This window comes from Salvelinus fontinalis, chromosome 9, assembly GCF_029448725.1.
Source record: "Salvelinus fontinalis isolate EN_2023a chromosome 9, ASM2944872v1, whole genome shotgun sequence".
NCBI lineage: Eukaryota > Metazoa > Chordata > Actinopteri > Salmoniformes > Salmonidae > Salvelinus > Salvelinus fontinalis.
The window spans coordinates 42,144,496-42,162,159 of NC_074673.1; the positions used below are offsets into that span (position 1 = coordinate 42,144,496).

Here is a 17,664-nt window from a genome sequence, read left to right on the forward strand (position 1 = left end):
AAATATAAACTCAACAAGCAACAATGTCAAACGTTTTACTGAGTTACAGTTCATAGAAGGAAATCAGTCAATTGAAATAAATTCATTAGACCCTAATCTATAGATTTCACATGACTTGGGTGTGCCTGGGAGGGCATGGGCCCATCCACTTGGAAAACAGAGCCACCCCCTGGGAGTCAGGCCCAGCCAATTAGAATTAGATTTTCCTGCAAAAGGGATTTATTACAGATGGAAATACACCCCTCCCCCTCCTCAGACAATCAGGTGAAGAAGCCGGATGTGGAGGTCCTGGGCTGGCGTGGTTACACGTGGTCTGCGGTTGTGAGGCCGGTTGGACGTACTGCCAAATTCTCTAAAACAATGTTTTGAGGTGGCTTATGGTCGAGAAATGAACATTAAATTATCTTGCAAGAGCTCTGTTAGACATTCCTGCAGTCAGCATGCCAATTGCACAATCACTCAAAACTTGAGACACCTGTGGCATTGTGTTGTGTGACAAAATTGCTCATTTAAGAGAGGCCTTTTATTTTCCCCAGCACAAGCCACACCTCTCAGGTGGATGGATTATCTTGGCAAAGGAGAAATGCTCACTAACAGGGATGTAAACAAATTGTTACACACAATTTGAGAGAAATAAGCTTTTTGTGCATATAGAACATTTCTGGGTTCTTTTAATCCAGCTCATGAAACATGGGACCAACACTTTACCTGTTGTGTTTATTTTTTGTTCTGTACTCCTCAACACTGAACCCTAAGTCTTTATGTCTTCTATCACCCACTAAAGCAGAGTATCAGAAGTGATATGGCGCCGTGCAATGCCAAAGTCTTTTATCATCACTCACAGAAAACGAATTCAATTTCAGGGACAATTAACCGCTCAGATCTAATGATGACATTTTGTGTCAAATATCTCAAAAGCTCAATGAGTTTTATTAACTGATGCTTAATTCCTTTAACGGAACACATTAGATGTAACAAAGGAACAAAACATCAAGCAATTCCATGGTGTGTGCATGATGATGTTAGTATTTATGTTGTATTAGACGGGCAGCAGATAGCTTAACAAAAGGTTGCTGGTTTGAATCCCTGAGCGGACTAGGTGAAAAATCTGCCAATGTGCCCTTGAGCAAGGCAATTAACCCTAATTGCTCCTGTAAGTCGCTCTGGATAAGAGTGTCTGCTAAATGACTAACATTTAAATGAGTTCTCATCTGGCAGTCTGGAACATTGAGCAGCATTCACCACTGAACACATACTGCTCTTGTCAACAATAGACCCCAATGTGTCATGCTCCAACCTCAAATGGCTTGTCCAATATGCTATATTGGAGGAAATCAATACTTCGTCTTTCACAGCGTTGCCCTCAAATGCCCAATTTCAGGGCGCTCTAAATGCATTTGCAAAACCTGTCACTGAAGGTATGAAAAGATACACTTGGTTTCCCCGTCTTCTCTGATTTCACACCAATGTCTAAGTAAATAGCTGCTTGCGCTGACATGCACGGCTGGGCAGGCTGCTGCTGCGCAGAGCACCGGGGATTTCACATGAAAGCTGTCAGACAGTGAGTGTCACAGTCAGACATAGGGATGTGGTTGTGCATGTGCTATTCCTGGTTTTACACTAGTGGATTCCCTACTGACACACACTACTCTGTTCTCACCTCTTACCATTTGGTTCCCTGCTAAATACAAGCAGCTAGCATACTGTCATCACCCTCTCTCTCTGCAATCAGGAAAATAACAGCAAAGCAAAAGGCTGTTAGTCAAAAAGTCAGCTCGGTTTACATCTCCCTCTCCCTCTGGTCAGACCAGCTGTGTGATGCAGATTGGGCTTTCAGACTCGTAGCAATTATCATATCTGAAGACCCAATAATTCATGCTGTATGTGTGAGCTGAAAATAGCAGCAGAGAGTCAAGATAGTGCACAGTGAAACAAGTTTGTGTTTGTGTTCCCACGAACGGCAAACAACTTGACACCGCAATCAGTTGCCAAGGGAGATGGATTGTAAAAAGGCAAGCGGAAGACGTATTTCAACAAGTCCAATGTACAAGCCAAAGTAAATGTTGTGTCTTCATGGCTCGATGAACAAAAAAGGAAATTAAATGATGGTTTAACATAGTCAGACAGCTCTGATCTCAGATTAGCTCTGCTTTATGTGTAGTGCATTTATGTCTTCCTGAGATCTGTGGTGAAACTGATATAAGAAAATGTGACCTTTCAACATATCGAATCACAATTTCCATTTCAAAGGGTCATGGCACTTCAACATGTATGCTAACGGTAGTAACATATATATGAGTTTGGGGGATTTATGCATAAAGTTTTTAGAAGACACCTTAAATGTTTATTGTTGCATTAAAAATCATAATCTTGTGCTCTCATTGCAGTCTCTAAAACCTGGACACCGTAGAGAAGTGGGAATAGCTTCAGACAACATGACCTACAGTACCAAGTTGTTGTCCATATTGAGTTAATCTCTCTCAAGCCCCAAACAAGCAGTATGTAATAGGCTACAGTCTGATCAATGATTGTTCTGCTCAGGCTCACTGAGCACCAGCCTGGTGATAATGAAAAGACTGCAGCTTTGACTGGGTCTAGTTCTTACATGGCGTCAGTAAGGATTCAGGTCAGTGATTGGTACAGAGGGGTGAAGAGGCTTATCGATCACCCTCCAGTCCATTAATAAGACTACCAATATGACTGTCACGCCCTGACCATAGAGAGCTTTTTATTCTCTATGTTGGTTAGGTCGGGGTGTGATTAAGGGTGGGTTATCTAGGTGAATTATATTTCTATGTTGGCCTGGTATGGTTGATTGGGGATCATATTTAGGTAGCCATTTCCCCATTGTGCTTTGTGGGATCTTGTCTATGTATAGTTGCCTGTGAGCACTACGCTGAGCTTCACGTTTCGTTTGTTCGCGGTATTGTTTTTGTTCTTTTAGTTTCTCTTCCAAAATAAAGGATGGAAACATACCATGCTGCATCTTGGTCCACTCCTTATAACGATCGTGACAATGATGCTGTAGCTTTTGTTAAGTACTGGTACTACTAAACAGATTTGCACTTACAAATGCATTTGATACAATGTAATGAAAAGGGGCCAAACGTCAAAATGTATTTTCTGAGTTGGGACTTGACTCCAACCCTCTCTTCCTGTTAATTCTGCTTTCTCTATTGACAGTATGTCGATGCCACAGACTCACATGACATTGCATACTCATTGTGTCAGTAAGATAACCCTGTGGTAACCTGGACATACAAGTTAGCTTCCTGGACTGCCTAGCTAAATGACTGTGTACTGGTTAACATGGAGGGTGCCAGGTATAGGTCTGAGGATAGAGGTCAACGGTTAGGGTGGGTGTCAGAGCGCAGAGTACGTACGTGCCGTTGATGACCCCGTCAGGGTTGAGCATGGGGATAATCTTAAAGATGTAGGCCTCCCTCAGTGTCTCAGCCACCGGGTCACTGCTACACAGAAACTCCAGGGTTCCCTTCATCACCCAGCTGGCGTTACTCTCCCCAGGGTGGACCCGTGCTGTCAGTACTACACACGGACGGTTACCTGGGGGAGGGATGGGGGGGTGGGGAGACAGGGTTACACAGTGAATGCTTGTCCACCAATGTCCACATTGAAGAGGATTAGTGACACTCGTTACAGTAAATAAGTAAATCCTCGAGCCACCACTTCTTCCACATTATGTTGGAACAAGGCTCTCTACAAACCATAAATCCACATCTTAATGCACATGTATTGTTAAGGTTTACTCAAAATGATCGCCTGTCCTATTCAGGTCCCTTGTTTTGAAAAAGATAATCATATTTCTGAAGCCTGTGATATATTCCGTATGCGCTTCTATAGGGCAGAATCTACACAGCAGGTTGTGTGAAAATGTAGATGTTGAAAAAGGGAGGAGATGGATATGCTTTCAGAGGCACATACAATTTTAATTTAGCCTGGCAATTGCGGCCAGGGCTGCCACTCCACAAAAGACAGCCACGGAAGAGACAAATTCCTCTGACTCCTGCATTGATCACACAGTAATGAGTTTCTGCAAGGCCTGTAAAGTGTACACCCTCTTTATGCTTCATTTCGTTTCTATGTTTAATTGAATCCATGTGAGCATCAGCAATCAGGTTTGAGCAGTGAGTAATTTGTTTTGTAAAACAAAATGAGATAAAGCAGCATTCTCATACTTTCGCCTTAATTTAACCAGCCATAATTTGTCTGTAGGCTGTCCAGTTCAGACAACAATGATACGTTGTGAGTGAATAGTCGAATGCATAACAATGCAGAGTGAAATTATATGATATTTTTAAAAACACATTGGAGGGGAGAAAATGTCATTGCAAAGCATACGATTTATTTGAGGCTTTTGCAAACTGAAGTAGATTGAACGTACAAAGGTGACTGAGCGGGAATGCAGGCATCTTGTGGAAGAGTCCAGAAGATATAATTAGAGTGATAAATATCACATCAGCCAATAGCATGGGGCTCCATTCACTGCAAGAGCAGCCAGTTTGAGCCTGGAAAAATGTATAAATTAAATTTCAACTCAAGAAGAAGAAAAAGATTCCACAACTCCCTTGTGATGTCTCTTTCATATACACACACTTTTGTGTGAGGTAGTGTGTGTGTGTAACCAATCCGTGTTGAGTGTATGAGTGTTTCCTATTCCTCACCAAGTCAAACCTACGCTACTGAACTGTGATATCTTCTGATGGTACAACAGCATAAATTAATCAAACAAGCAGCAACACTAGGATGAACTCCTGACTGGAGAACCACAAAAACGACGTTAGGCTCTCACACATTCCTCTCCAGAACTACCAGAACCGTAACCTTGATCCCATTTCCATTCATCCTCTCTATTCAGGGCCTAATAATACTTGGCACATGTCAAGTATAAAGCTTGGAGGGATGTAGGCGTGTTCTGAAAGGCATCAAGCGGTCGTCAACAGTTCTCCTTGCCAATCGGACGCAAGCCAGGCCAAGCTACCTACACTCGCAGCAGTAGGTAGAGAGAGGCATACAGCCAGGCTGTGTGTGTTGTGAGTCTTCTCATTGATATTGACTTGTGTTGGGCACACAGGCATCATCAGCCAAGCTGTCATACAGAGAATCGGTTGGAAATGTGTGTGTTTTTGTCTCTCTATCCACTACTGGCTATTTGAGCAAACACCCTCAAACTACTGTTTTTTCTTTTTCAAATGTTTGTGTATGTGCATGTGTGATTGTGTGTTTTCCTATGGGTGTTAATCTACAGAATGTTTCCTCAATGGCATATCTACTCAACTGGCGGACAGTGGACCGGATCCGGTCAATACAGACCGGAGGTCCCGAATGTTTATTTATTAAACATTTTTACTTCGACTCCTGGTATCATATAAACACACATAAGACATGGAAGAATGCATAGAATTGCAAGAAATTAGCTTTAAAACAGCAAAGAAAATCTCTGCCCCATGCAAAATGTGTAGAATTGTGGGAAATTAGCTTTAAAACAGCAACATTTTCTCTCCGATAACAAGAGGGGTGTGAACAGTTTGAGGTCGCATGGGTTGCGAGGTGGGGGTTTATTACTACGCTGATAAATTACATTATCCATCCAGACCTTTGCCACCTAGGAAATGTGTGTGACCGGACCTAGTACTTGAGTACCCCTGCTCTGTGGTGTACATTTTGACACTGTCCTTTAAGAGTAAATCCACATATGGCAGTAGGATTCTAAAGCCTGGACCACTATAGATTATGCATTTTATTTCATTATGTTTTGCCCCGTAAGCTATTGTCCTGTAGTGTAGGCAACAGAAACACACACAAAAAAAAACAACTTTTAAAATACAATAGCCACATTCGCCGTAAAAGCCCCTCGATTCAGTTAACATTAGCTTATCATTCACCACAGCCACTTATCCTTCCATTATAATGCACTTGACCGCAAACTGCACAATTATCATACTTCTCTAGGGTGATGAATTAATATGAATTGACTGTACATTAGACTGAACATGCCTGAAATAAGTGGCTTGTTTGTGGAAATGTGAAGGTAACAAGTTGACATTAAATGTCTGGTTGCCAACTCATTCCCAGGTCCTTTCCTTTTCTCTATGTACTGAGTAGTGGTGGTTGTTGGTGCATCGAGCTCTCTGCTACTCACCCACTTGGACAGGTGCATCCGTCATCTCCCATGAGGCGTAAGTGGTGTTGGAGGCTCCATCGAGGGCTTTCTCACTGAGCACCTTGATGATTAAGTGACACACTTTAGTCCCTTTGGGTGACTCTCCAACCACTCTACCAGGTAATAAATCTGGCCCTGAAGCACTTGCTTTTAAAAACAAAACACAGCATCAAAAAATGCCATATGTGTCCTGGTGTGAACTTCTTGTTACTGAGATGAAGACCAGCTATACTCAGATGCTTTTGATACACTGTGTAAAGCTTGTCTGGGTTTTTCCATTAGTTCAACGGTCCCCTGTGTTGTGATTCAAAGCTCTGTCATTCCCTATTCTCATAAGGATCTTTTAATATCAAACCACTCCATACATGATGCCCCATCACTTGGGTCCACAATAACAGATCAAACAAATCCTAATACGAAAGACTGAAGCTTACAAGAGAGTTAAACGTCTGGTCCTTTTCCTGGATCAGGTGGTTTCCTATGCAGGAAAAACCCCTGGTTATTAATAACATTTACGTTTGAGTGATTCAGCAGATGCTCCTATCCAGAGAGACTTACAGTGGTGTGTGCGTACATAACCAAACCTACGTTGATACGACTGTCGCAGTTTCAACCTCAGCAAAATAAAATCATCTCCAGATAGCTGTCGGATACAGAAACTGTACTCTCAAATCATCCAGCTGGTGTGTTGTGCACCACCTGAGTTGAGGAGGAGGCAACACGCTGTGAGTGAAAGTTGCTGAAACTTTAAATTGAAGTAGTCCCTGATCAAATGGCAGTTAGTGAGACAAACACGATATTGGCAGAGAGGGGCTGCCTGCCTCGCGTACACATGTACGCAGAAGTACAAAGGGGGCCTTGAGCAATCAAAACCAATCTCTGTTATCCTTTCCTGTATATGCAAATCAGGTTTAATTAGTACAAATCAGGGTTGTCCATTTATAATCATAAGATGAATTTGCCCCGCAAAGCTTATGAAAATGCAGCTTTAATTTTCCATTTTATTAATTAAAAATGTTCCAGTGCAATTGCACTCAGGCTCATTTCAGAGGTTGTTAATTATCAAACATAATCTCAATTACCATGACAGTGTGGCTAAAAGCTATCTAAAGGGAGGTAATTTTTTCATTTTTTTCCTCTCCGTGTGAAACTGAAATGTGCCTGGTTGTTGGGACTGGGAGGCTTGTGTACCAATGTCATTAGTCAGACTAGTTTCACTCCAATAGCTTCCAGGAGTCAGAACTCGACAAACTGTTATTGTTTATTTATCAGGGTTAAACGAGAGCCAAATCAGTTGAGATTGTACTTCATACCAACGTGTTCGATCACCAGTATGAGTTCAATACAGTATGAAAGACACAATTCATGTCTGAATCAAGCTACAGGACAAGAAAAGGGAGAATAAATTGACCTATTCAAAGAGCTATTATAACATCGCCCAAAGCTCAGATCTGAGCCCATTTCAGACATTCTAGAAAGCAGCATTCTGATTGAGTTCATCAGTCATTGAGTTCATATGGTATCACTCCATTGTGTACACCTTGAGAATGACGTTAGGACTGAAAATCACCTAAAGCATAGTACATTCAGAGAATGCATTTACTAAAACGCGGCACCAAAGTTAGTTCCTCAACTGCTGACTGTGGTGACAGTGTGTTTTGAGGGTGATGGGGGAGCCAAGTGGATCATTCATGTGATATCAAAGTAATTATCTTCACCTAATGTACCTCGACCAGGCTATCTGACCAATGGGGTGTGATAAATGTGAGCGTCATGAAGGACTTGTCAAATATCAGGAGACATACTGAGCATCAGAGAGCAGATAGTGAAAATAACAGTGTATAGAGAATGTATTGCAAACAGAGGAGACATTTTCTATTTAACATTCCAAGCTCAACAACAATACTGTGTATTTATTTACCAGTACATGCCTTCATTTGTTTCATAATTGTGCACATTTTAAACCCGATTAGATTGAAATTAAGTTTAAATCAGATACATAATGAGGCGGTAGTAACCAAAGACAAACTATTCTCACTCCTACAGTATCTTTCCCATAGATATAGAACGAATAGAATGGGTGTCCCCATCCAAGTCAATTATGGCATAATGGGTGGACTGGTGGCCATTGCGAGTGTACCAATAAGCGCAAAGCATGAAGTAAAAACAGGAAGTGTACCCATCAATCTGACATTACACAAAATACATTCCATTGCATGAGTCACATCACTTAGCATCATTTGAATGAACATTTTACATTACCATGGAAATGATTGCATCACAATACCAGACTGCCATTGTGAGTGTACCCATTCATTTACCAGTCAAAATTGCCAGGGTCAGACGTTCCAAACACGTTCTATTCATTCTATTTCTATGATCTTTCCACCCACACGAACACAATAACATATTTTTCCTATGGAAACAACATCCTCTGTCTTTAAAGCTATTTCAGATTGGCAAACAAATAAGAAACCATTTCAACTCTAAACTTACTGTCACGCCCTGGCCTTAGTATTCTTTGTTTTCTTGATTATTTTAGTTAGGTCAGGGTGTGACATGGGGAATGTTTATGTTTTGTTAGTTTTGGGTGTTTATATGGTAAAGGGGTTATGGGGTGTAGTATATGGGTTTGTGTTGAGTGTAGATGTCTAGCGTTGTCTATGTATGTTTAGTTGTCTAGGAGAGTCTATGGTTACCTGAATGAGTTCCCAATTAGAGACAGCTGATTTCGGTTGTCTCTGATTGGGAGCCTTATTTAGGGTAGCCATAGGCTCTCATTGGTTGTGAGTAATTGTCTATGTAGAACGTTTGTAGCCTGTATGCATGTGCACAACGTTTGTAGCTTCACGGTCGTTTTGTTGTTTTGTTATTTTGTATAGAGTTTTGTGTCGTGTTCATCTTCGTGTTGTTAAATAAAAGAAGATGGCTTATTTTCCAACTGCTGCATTTTGGTCCGTCAATCCCCCACACGATCGTGACAGAATTACTCACCATAGGACCAAGCGGCATGGAAGGCGGCAACAGGACCTACCTACACAGGATTTCTGGAGATGGGAGGACGAATTGGAAGGAAAGGGACCTTGGGCTCAACCTGGAGAATATCGCCTCCCTCGTGAAGAGCTGGAGGCAGCGAAAGCCGAGAGGAGGCGATATGAGGAGGCAGCAAGGAAGCAAGGCTGGAGACCCGTGAGTAATACCCAAAAATTTCTTGGGGAGGGGCTCATGAGGAATGTGGCGAGTCCTGATGGGAGAACTGCGTCAACTTCCCGTGCTTCCCGTGCTTCCTCTAAGAGGGAACCTGAGCCAGTCGGGCTGAGATTGGAGGGGAGCAATGGGAATGATGCAGAGACGGTTAAGGATTTATTGGGGAGGTTGGAAGAGAGTGAAATGAGGGAGCTGCTGTGTTGGTGCGTGAGGCACAAGATCCACCCGACAGAGCGTGTGCGGGATGTGAGGTTACCTGAGTCAGCTCTACATGCTCGTCCTGATGTGCGTGCTAACCGTCTGGAAAGGACAGTCCCACGAACCAGGCCTCCTGTACGCCTCCCTAGTCCTGCACCTCCTATATTAGCCCTATGTACTAACTCTCCTGTGACGGTCCCCAGCCCAGTACAACCAGTGCCTCCTCCACGCACTAGCCTTATGGTGCGTGTCTCCAGCCCTTTACCACCAGTGCCTAAATTACGCACCAAGCCTCCTGTGTGTACCCAGAGTCCTGTGCGTCCTGTTGCTGCTCCCCGCATTAGCCCTGAGATGCGTGTCCCCAGTCCGGTACCACCAGTTCCGGCCCCACGCACTAGGCCTAATGTGCGTCCCCAGGGTCCAGTATGCCCTGTTCCTGCTCCCCGCACTAGCCCTGAGATGCGTGTCCCCAGCCCGGTACCACCAGTTCCGGCACCACGCACTAGGCCTAATGTGCGCTCCCAGGGTCCAGTATGCCCTGTTCCTTCTCCCCGCACTAGCCCTGAGATGCGTGTCCCCAGTCCGGTGCCACCAGTCCCGGCACCACGCACCAGGCCTACAGTGCGCCTCAGCCGGCAGGAGTCTGCCGTCTGCACAGCGTTGACTGAACTGCTCGTCTCCCCAGCGCCATCTGAGCCATCCGTCTCCCCAGCGCCATCTGAGCCATCCGTCTCCCCAGCGCCATCTGAGCCATCCGTCTGCCATGAGCCTGCAAAGCCGCCCGTCTGCCATGAGCCTGCAAAGCCGCCCGTCTGCCATGAGCCCACTGAGCCGTCCGCCAGACAGGAGCCGCTAGAGCCGCCAGCCAGACAGGAGCCGCTAGAGCCGTCCGTCAGACAGGATCTGCCAGAGCCGCCAACCAGACAGGATCTGCCAGAGCCGCCAACCAGACAGGATCTGCCAGAGCCGCCAACCAGACAGGATCTGCCAGAGCCGCCAACCAGACAGGATCTGCCAGAGCCGCCAACCAGACAGGATCTGCCAGAGCCGCCAACCAGACAGGATCTGCCAGAGCCGCCAACCAGACAGGATCTGCCAGAGCCGCCAACCAGACAGGATCTGCCAGAGCCGCCAACCAGACAGGATCTGCCAGAGCCGCCAACCAGACAGGATCTGCCAGAGCCGCCAACCAGACAGGATCTGCCAGAGCCGCCAGCTAGCCATGAGCAGCCAGATCCGCCAGCTAGCCATGAGCAGCCAGATCCGTCAGCTAGCCATGAGCAGCCAGATCCGTCAGCTAGCCATGAGCAGCCAGATCCGTCAGCTAGCCATGAGCAGCCAGATCCGTCAGCTAGCCATGAGCAGCCAGATCCGTCAGCTAGCCATGAGCAGCCAGATCCGTCAGCTAGCCATGAGCAGCCAGATCCGTCAGCCAGCCATGAGCAGCCAGATCCGTCAGCCAGCCATGAGCAGCCAGATCCGTCAGCCAGCCATGAGCAGCCAGATCCGTCAGCCAGCCATGAGCAGCCAGATCAGTCAGCCAGCCATGAGCAGCCAGATCAGTCAGCCAGCCATGAGCAGCCAGATCAGTCAGCCAGCCATGAGCAGCCAGATCCGTCAGCCAGCCATGAGCAGCCAGATCTGTCAGCCAGCCATGGGCCGTCCCTCAGTCCGGAGCTGCAGTCCCTCAGTCCGGAGCTGCAGTCCCTCAGTCCGGAGCTGCCATTCCTCAGTCCGGAGCTGCCATTCCTCAGTCCGGAGCTGCCATTCCTCAGTCCGGAGCTGCCATTCCTCAGTCCGGAGCTGCCCCTTACCCTGGTGCTGCCCCTTACCCTGGTGCTGTCCCTTACCCTGGTGCTGCCCCTTACCCTGGTACTGCCCCTGACCCTGGTACTGCCCCTTACCCTGGTACTGGCCCTTAGTCCGGAGCTGTCCCTTAATGCAATGGGATTAATGTGGAGAGGGGTCATTTTGAAGAGGCTAAGGAGGTGGTTAGGGACTGTGGTGAAGTGGGGACCACGACCAGAGCCGGAGCCGCCACCGTGGAGGGAAGCCCACCCAGACCCTCCCCTAGACTGTGTATGGTGCGCCCGGAGTTCGCGCCTCAAGGGGGGGGTTATGTCACGCCCTGGCCTTAGTATTCTTTGTTTTCTTGATTATTTTAGTTAGGTCAGGGTGTGACATGGGGAATGTTTATGTTTTGTTAGTTTTGGGTGTTTATATGGTAAAGGGGTTATGGGGTGTAGTATATGGGTTTGTGTTGAGTGTAGATGTCTAGCGTTGTCTATGTATGTTTAGTTGTCTAGGAGAGTCTATGGTTACCTGAATGAGTTCCCAATTAGAGACAGCTGATTTCGGTTGTCTCTGATTGGGAGCCTTATTTAGGGTAGCCATAGGCTCTCATTGGTTGTGAGTAATTGTCTATGTAGAACGTTTGTAGCCTGTATGTATGTGCACAACGTTTGTAGCTTCACGGTCGTTTTGTTATTTTGTTAAAGTGTTTTGTGTTTATTGTTTGTCATCTTTTAAAATAAAAGAAGATGGCTTATTTTCCAACTGCTGCATTTTGGTCCGTCAATCCGCCACACGATCGTGACACTTACTGCTATTTCTCACATTATTAGCCCAGAACGTTTTTACAAGCATTTCACTACACCTGCAATAGCATCTGCTAAATATGTGTATGCGACCAATACAATTTGATTTGATTTGTTTATACTTATCAAGCTACTCTTATCGCCGGACTCTCCTTACACAACCATACCCACACACACACTTGACATGTCACAAAATGAAATGACCCTTTCTCACCGTGACAGTCATCAATCTGTTTTAGGAGGAAACACAAAGCTTTATTACATTTAAAGCCAAGCAATTATTCATGACCTACACAAAATATGATAATGATTATATCAGATTACAAATGAGTTTTCATTTGCTTGTTGTGATGGGTGTGGGAGACAGTGGAGTATCATTGATTTAATATCAGCCCTAATGAAATAAAACCACCAAATGCAGCTGAAGTTATAGCCAACTACTATCTGCAGTGCAACTGACTTGCATAGTGTTAATTGGGGCATAATTATAACACTAGTTTGCAAATGTGTTACATAACAAAGAAATAAACGTGTGTACAGGAGTTATGACCGACCAGCTGAAATGCCCTCCTCCTCCCCGCACAAGGTTGTCATGGCAGTGCCACAAAACAGTAACTTAATGTACTATAGGCCTTAATACAACTTAAAATCACTAAAATGCAAAAGGGCAGGTCCCTGTTTGAAAGACAGTGAATGACAGCACTCTTAATATCTCTAATGGGAATAAGTCCATGGCGTTGCTGCTGAATCAGCCGATTACAGACTTTCCCGCCCTAACATGGCTGGATTAATGCACCGCACAGCAGAGTGATGTGTTAGTAGAGTGGCAGGGGGAGGGCAAACTAACTGAAGATGCATGTTGTAAACATGGATTTTTGATTATTATTCCTACTATAATATAGGACTTACATTAGGGAAAGGGGATACCTAGCCAGATGTACAACTGAATCCATTCAACTGAAATTTGTCTTCCAAATTTAACCCAACCCCTGTGAATCAGAGAGGTGCGGGGGACTGCCTTAGTCAACACCCATGTCATCAGCACCCGGGGAGCAGTAGTTCTTGGGGGTTAACTGCCTTGCTCAAGGGCAGAATGGCAGGTCTTTCCACATTGCCAGCTCAGGGATTCAAACCAGGGACCTTTCGGTTACTGGCCCAACACTTATTAACCGCGAGGCCACATATCATGGTATGGTCATGCTGCACTGAGGAACAACTGAGAAGTTCTATTATTTGTCTCAGGCTGACAGAATGTATAGAGGAGTAGTGTATCTCCAATCTACACTTAATTAACCCCTGACACCAGGAAACTTGGAAGGGCTTTATTTTAGGGGGCAACATTTAGTAACGCTATAATAGTAATGCTATATTCTAGGTGGTACAATATCAGCACTATTGTAGACAGGAGCCATTATTCAGCTGTTTTCGTGGCTTACTATGGTGTTATCTTTATAAGTAGCAGTAAACATAGCTAAGTAGCTACAACAACCCTTTCACACTGTTATAGTTGCAGCTACTAGTAAACAGAAGTAGCAACGCTAACCTCCTTTTGATCACCATGAAGGCAGCTGGTACCCAATCAAGGGTCACAATCTTTCTCCCTTCGAGGTTTCCACCATCATCACTAATAGTACAGATCTGAGAAGGCATTCCTGTGCCTCTACAGTCAGCCATATGCTAGCAGGCTGGCTGTGGGGGGGGCTCCCCTAAATATTAATCAGCAGGAGCCGTCGGGAGGCTGGGGAGGATGGGGAGAGGCTGGTGGGGAGAGATGTGGAGGGATGAGGAGGCTGGGGAGGGTGGAGAGAGGCTGGTGGGGAGGTGGAGGGACAGGTGGAGGCTGGGGAGGGTGTGGGCAGGATGGAGACAGTGCTCACGGCCCTGGTTGTGTCCCAGAGCTAGGTCAGCTTGTCCCTCCCTCCCTCTCCCCACCCCACACATCCATCACCATCCCCCAGCCTCTGTCTGTCTCTATCTCGCTCTGCCTCTTTCAAGCCAAGCCAGACACACAGCTCAGACTGCCCCTCTCTCATTCATACAGCATCATCATCGCCTGTAAAGGAATCAGCCTAAACTTAATAAGAATGCCCAGAAAGCCATGACGAAGCCCAGACATAAACACACTGTCCTTCAGAGGGATTACATGTCTCACTTCAAAGCCCACTCACTCACCTTCTATCTGGCCCATTTGTTTGACTTGGATTCAAAGCAATGTAACTATGAGTGTTATTTATTTTCTCCTCTGACTCCAGCAGTACATGTATCATGTGGTGAGTCAACAGTTGGTACTGGCAGTGAGTCTATCACCTTGCATTCTCCATATCACAACTCCAGCTCTGACAGGAGCTGTCTGTGTTATATCTGCTGCTAGGAGTTTCTTTGAGCAACTGCTCTCTCTCTCTCTCTCTCAATTGAATTTATTGACATGGCAAGTTAAATTACTTACATTGTCAAAGTATACAAATAAATAAATAAATATATATATATATATATAAATGGTGGGACCAACAGCAATAATAGTAGTAGTGGAAATGGGATTACCATTAACAGCAACTACAACAACAATATTAATGAGAATAATAATACATTAAAGCAATAGTAGTAGACCAGTCTCAACATGACTGAGAAGACACATGACATGAAAGCCAAAACAAAACGGGAAATATTGCACTTTTCACTGGCTGTTCCTCAGGTTGTGGCAGGATTTTGGCTTTTCACCCAATAAATATTAGATTTTTTTCTTCATCTTTTATAGTTTCAAATTCTTTGTATTGAATTATTCTCTTAGGCCTGAGTATTTGTCACAGTGTAATAGGAAATGCAGCTCTGTCTCTACCTCTCCCCTGGAGCAGTGTGAGCACAGCCTGTCCTCTCTGGGCAGCCAGGTTTGCCTGTGACGACCGGTCTCTTTAACCAGACTGTGCTCACTGAGTCTGTACCTTGTCAAGGTTTTCCTCAGTTTTCTATCAGTCACAATGGTCAGATAGTCTGCCACCATGTACTTTCTATTTAGAGCCAAATAACATTGAAGTTTACTTAGATTTTTTTGTGTTGTCTTTCCAATAGGTGATATATTTTTATTTTTGCTTTGGGATGATTTGGTTAGGCCAGATTTCCGAGTGCTGTCCTGAGGCTCTATGGGGTTGGTTTGGGTTAGTGAACTGAGCCTCAGAACCAGCTGGCTGAGGGGACTCTTCTCTTATTTAATCTCTTGACATTGTAGAGCTGTGTGATGGAATGTTTTGGGGTCACTTGTTTTTTGATGGTTGTTAAATTTGATTGCTCTTTTTTCTATTCGAATGAGGAGTGGGTTTTGGCCCAATTCTGCCCTATATGCGTTATTTGGAGTTTTCTTTGCACTTGCAATACAGTTTTGCAAAACTCTGCATGCAGTATTTCGATTGGATGTTTGTCCAATTTGGTATATTCACTGTTAGAGAGTGGACCCCATACTTCACTACCATATAGAGCAATTGTTTCTATAACTGATTGGAAAATTTTGAGCCAGATTCTAATTGGAATTTTGATTTTAATGTTCCTTTTAATGGCATAGAATGCTCTTCTTGCTTTCTCTCTCAGCTCAATCACAGCTCTGTGAAAGCTACCTGTGTTGCTGATATTTAGTCCTAGATATGTGTAGTTTTTGATGTATTCTAATAGAACTGTGTCCAAATATAATTTTTATTTATCATCTGATTGTGGAATATCATTATATTTGTTTAGATTTGTTTAGATTAACGGTGAGAGCCCAGGTCTGACAGAACCTGTGCAGATGATCTAAGTGCTGCTGTAACTCCTCCTTAGTGGGAGACAGCGGCACCAGGTCATCTACGTACAGCAGACACTTGATTTCAGTGTTGTGTAGGGTGAGACCAGGTGCTGCCGATTCTTCTAATGTTTTTGCCAATTCATTCGATCATTTTTTAGAAATCCAATCTGGCTTCTGCTCAGTGGTCCCGTGTGGCTCAGTTGGTAGAGCATGGCGCTTGCAACGCCAGGGTTGTGGGTTCAATTCCCACAGGGGGACCAGGATGAATATGTATGAACTTTCCAATTTGTAAGTCGCTCTGGATAAGAGCGTCTGCTAAATGACTTAAATGTAAATGTAATGCTCAGGACGTTGTGTTCATAAAGGAAATGATGTAGTCTGCTATTTATGATACTGCAGAGAATTTTCTCCAAGTTGCTGTTAACGTAAATTCCTCTGTATTTATTTGGGTCAAATTTGTCTCAATTTTTATAGATTGGTATGATCAATCCTTGGTTCCAAATATTGGGGAAAATAGCTGCAGTGAGGATAATGTTGAAGAGTTTGAGTATAGCCAATTTGAATTTGTGGTCTGTATATTTGATCATTTCATTTAAAATACCATCAGCACCACAGGCCTTTTTGGGTTGGAGTGTGCATCGTTTTTCCAATAATTCTTCTTCTGTAATTGGGGTATCCACAGGACTCTGATAGTCTTTGACTGCTGATTCAAGGATTTGTAATTTTTGTTGTATATCTTTTTGTTCAGGGCTCTTTGTTAAATTGCTGTAAAGATTTGCAAATTGATTTCTCCACATATCCCCATTTTGGATAGCCAATTCCTCCTGAGGAGGTTTGTTTAATGTATTCCAATTCTCCCAGAAGTGGTTTGATCCTACGGATTCCTCAATTACATCCAGCTGATTTCTAATGTGCTGTTCCTTTTTTGTTCTTAGGGTGTGTTTGTATTGCTTCAGTGTTTCCCCATATTGAAGGCGTACATTTTTGTTGTCTGTTCTGTGTTTTTGATTAGACATATTTCTCAATGACTTTCTTAGATTTTTGCAATCATTATCAAACCATTTTTCATTATCTATTATTTTTGGTTTGCTCTTATATTTGATTTGATTTGCCAAGGAGGCTAATTTGTTAAATATAAAGTTTATGTTCCAAATGGCCAAATTTACACCTTCATTGCTGTAGGAGAATGTTAAGGCTAAAAAGTTGTCCAGGAGAGATTGTATTTTTTGGCTACTAATTGCTTTTGGTAGATGTCTGTACTGTTTTCACTCCATCTATAGGGCTGTTTATTACCACGTAATTTATTGGGCCGTGATGCTTCATGGTTGGGTTCCGCTGTTCTCAGATACACTGTGATTTTACTGTGGTCTGAGAGAGGTGTTAGTGGGCTGACTGTGAAGGCTCTGAGTGACTCTGGGTTTAGGTCAGTGAGGAAGTAGTCTACAGTGCTGCTGCCAAGGGATGAGCTGTAGGTGTACCTACCAAAAGAGTCCCCTCTCAGCCTACCACTGACTATGTACAGACCCAGTGTTCGACAGAGCTTCAGGAGCTGTACTCCATTCTAGTTTTTCACTTTGTCATAGTTGTTTCTGGGGTGGGGTATGTGGGGAGGGAAAGGTTGTTGCTTCCTGGTAGGTGTTTATCCCCATGACTGTTAACAGTGTCTGGTTCTTCTGTTGTTCTAGCATTCAGGTCTCCACGTTGCCTTGGGC

General features: G+C 44.2%; 1 protein-coding gene across 1 annotated transcript in view; it reads right to left on the reverse strand.

Annotated features, from left to right (window-relative positions):
* The window catches only part of LOC129862629 (cytosolic carboxypeptidase 4), a 155,808-nt gene that overhangs the window by 80,881 nt on the left and 57,263 nt on the right, over positions 1-17,664 (reverse strand). The window contains exon 19 of the mRNA XM_055934473.1: positions 3,384-3,564. Within this exon, the coding sequence (XP_055790448.1) occupies positions 3,384-3,564 (181 nt within the window). The remainder of the gene's footprint in view (positions 1-3,383; positions 3,565-17,664) is intronic.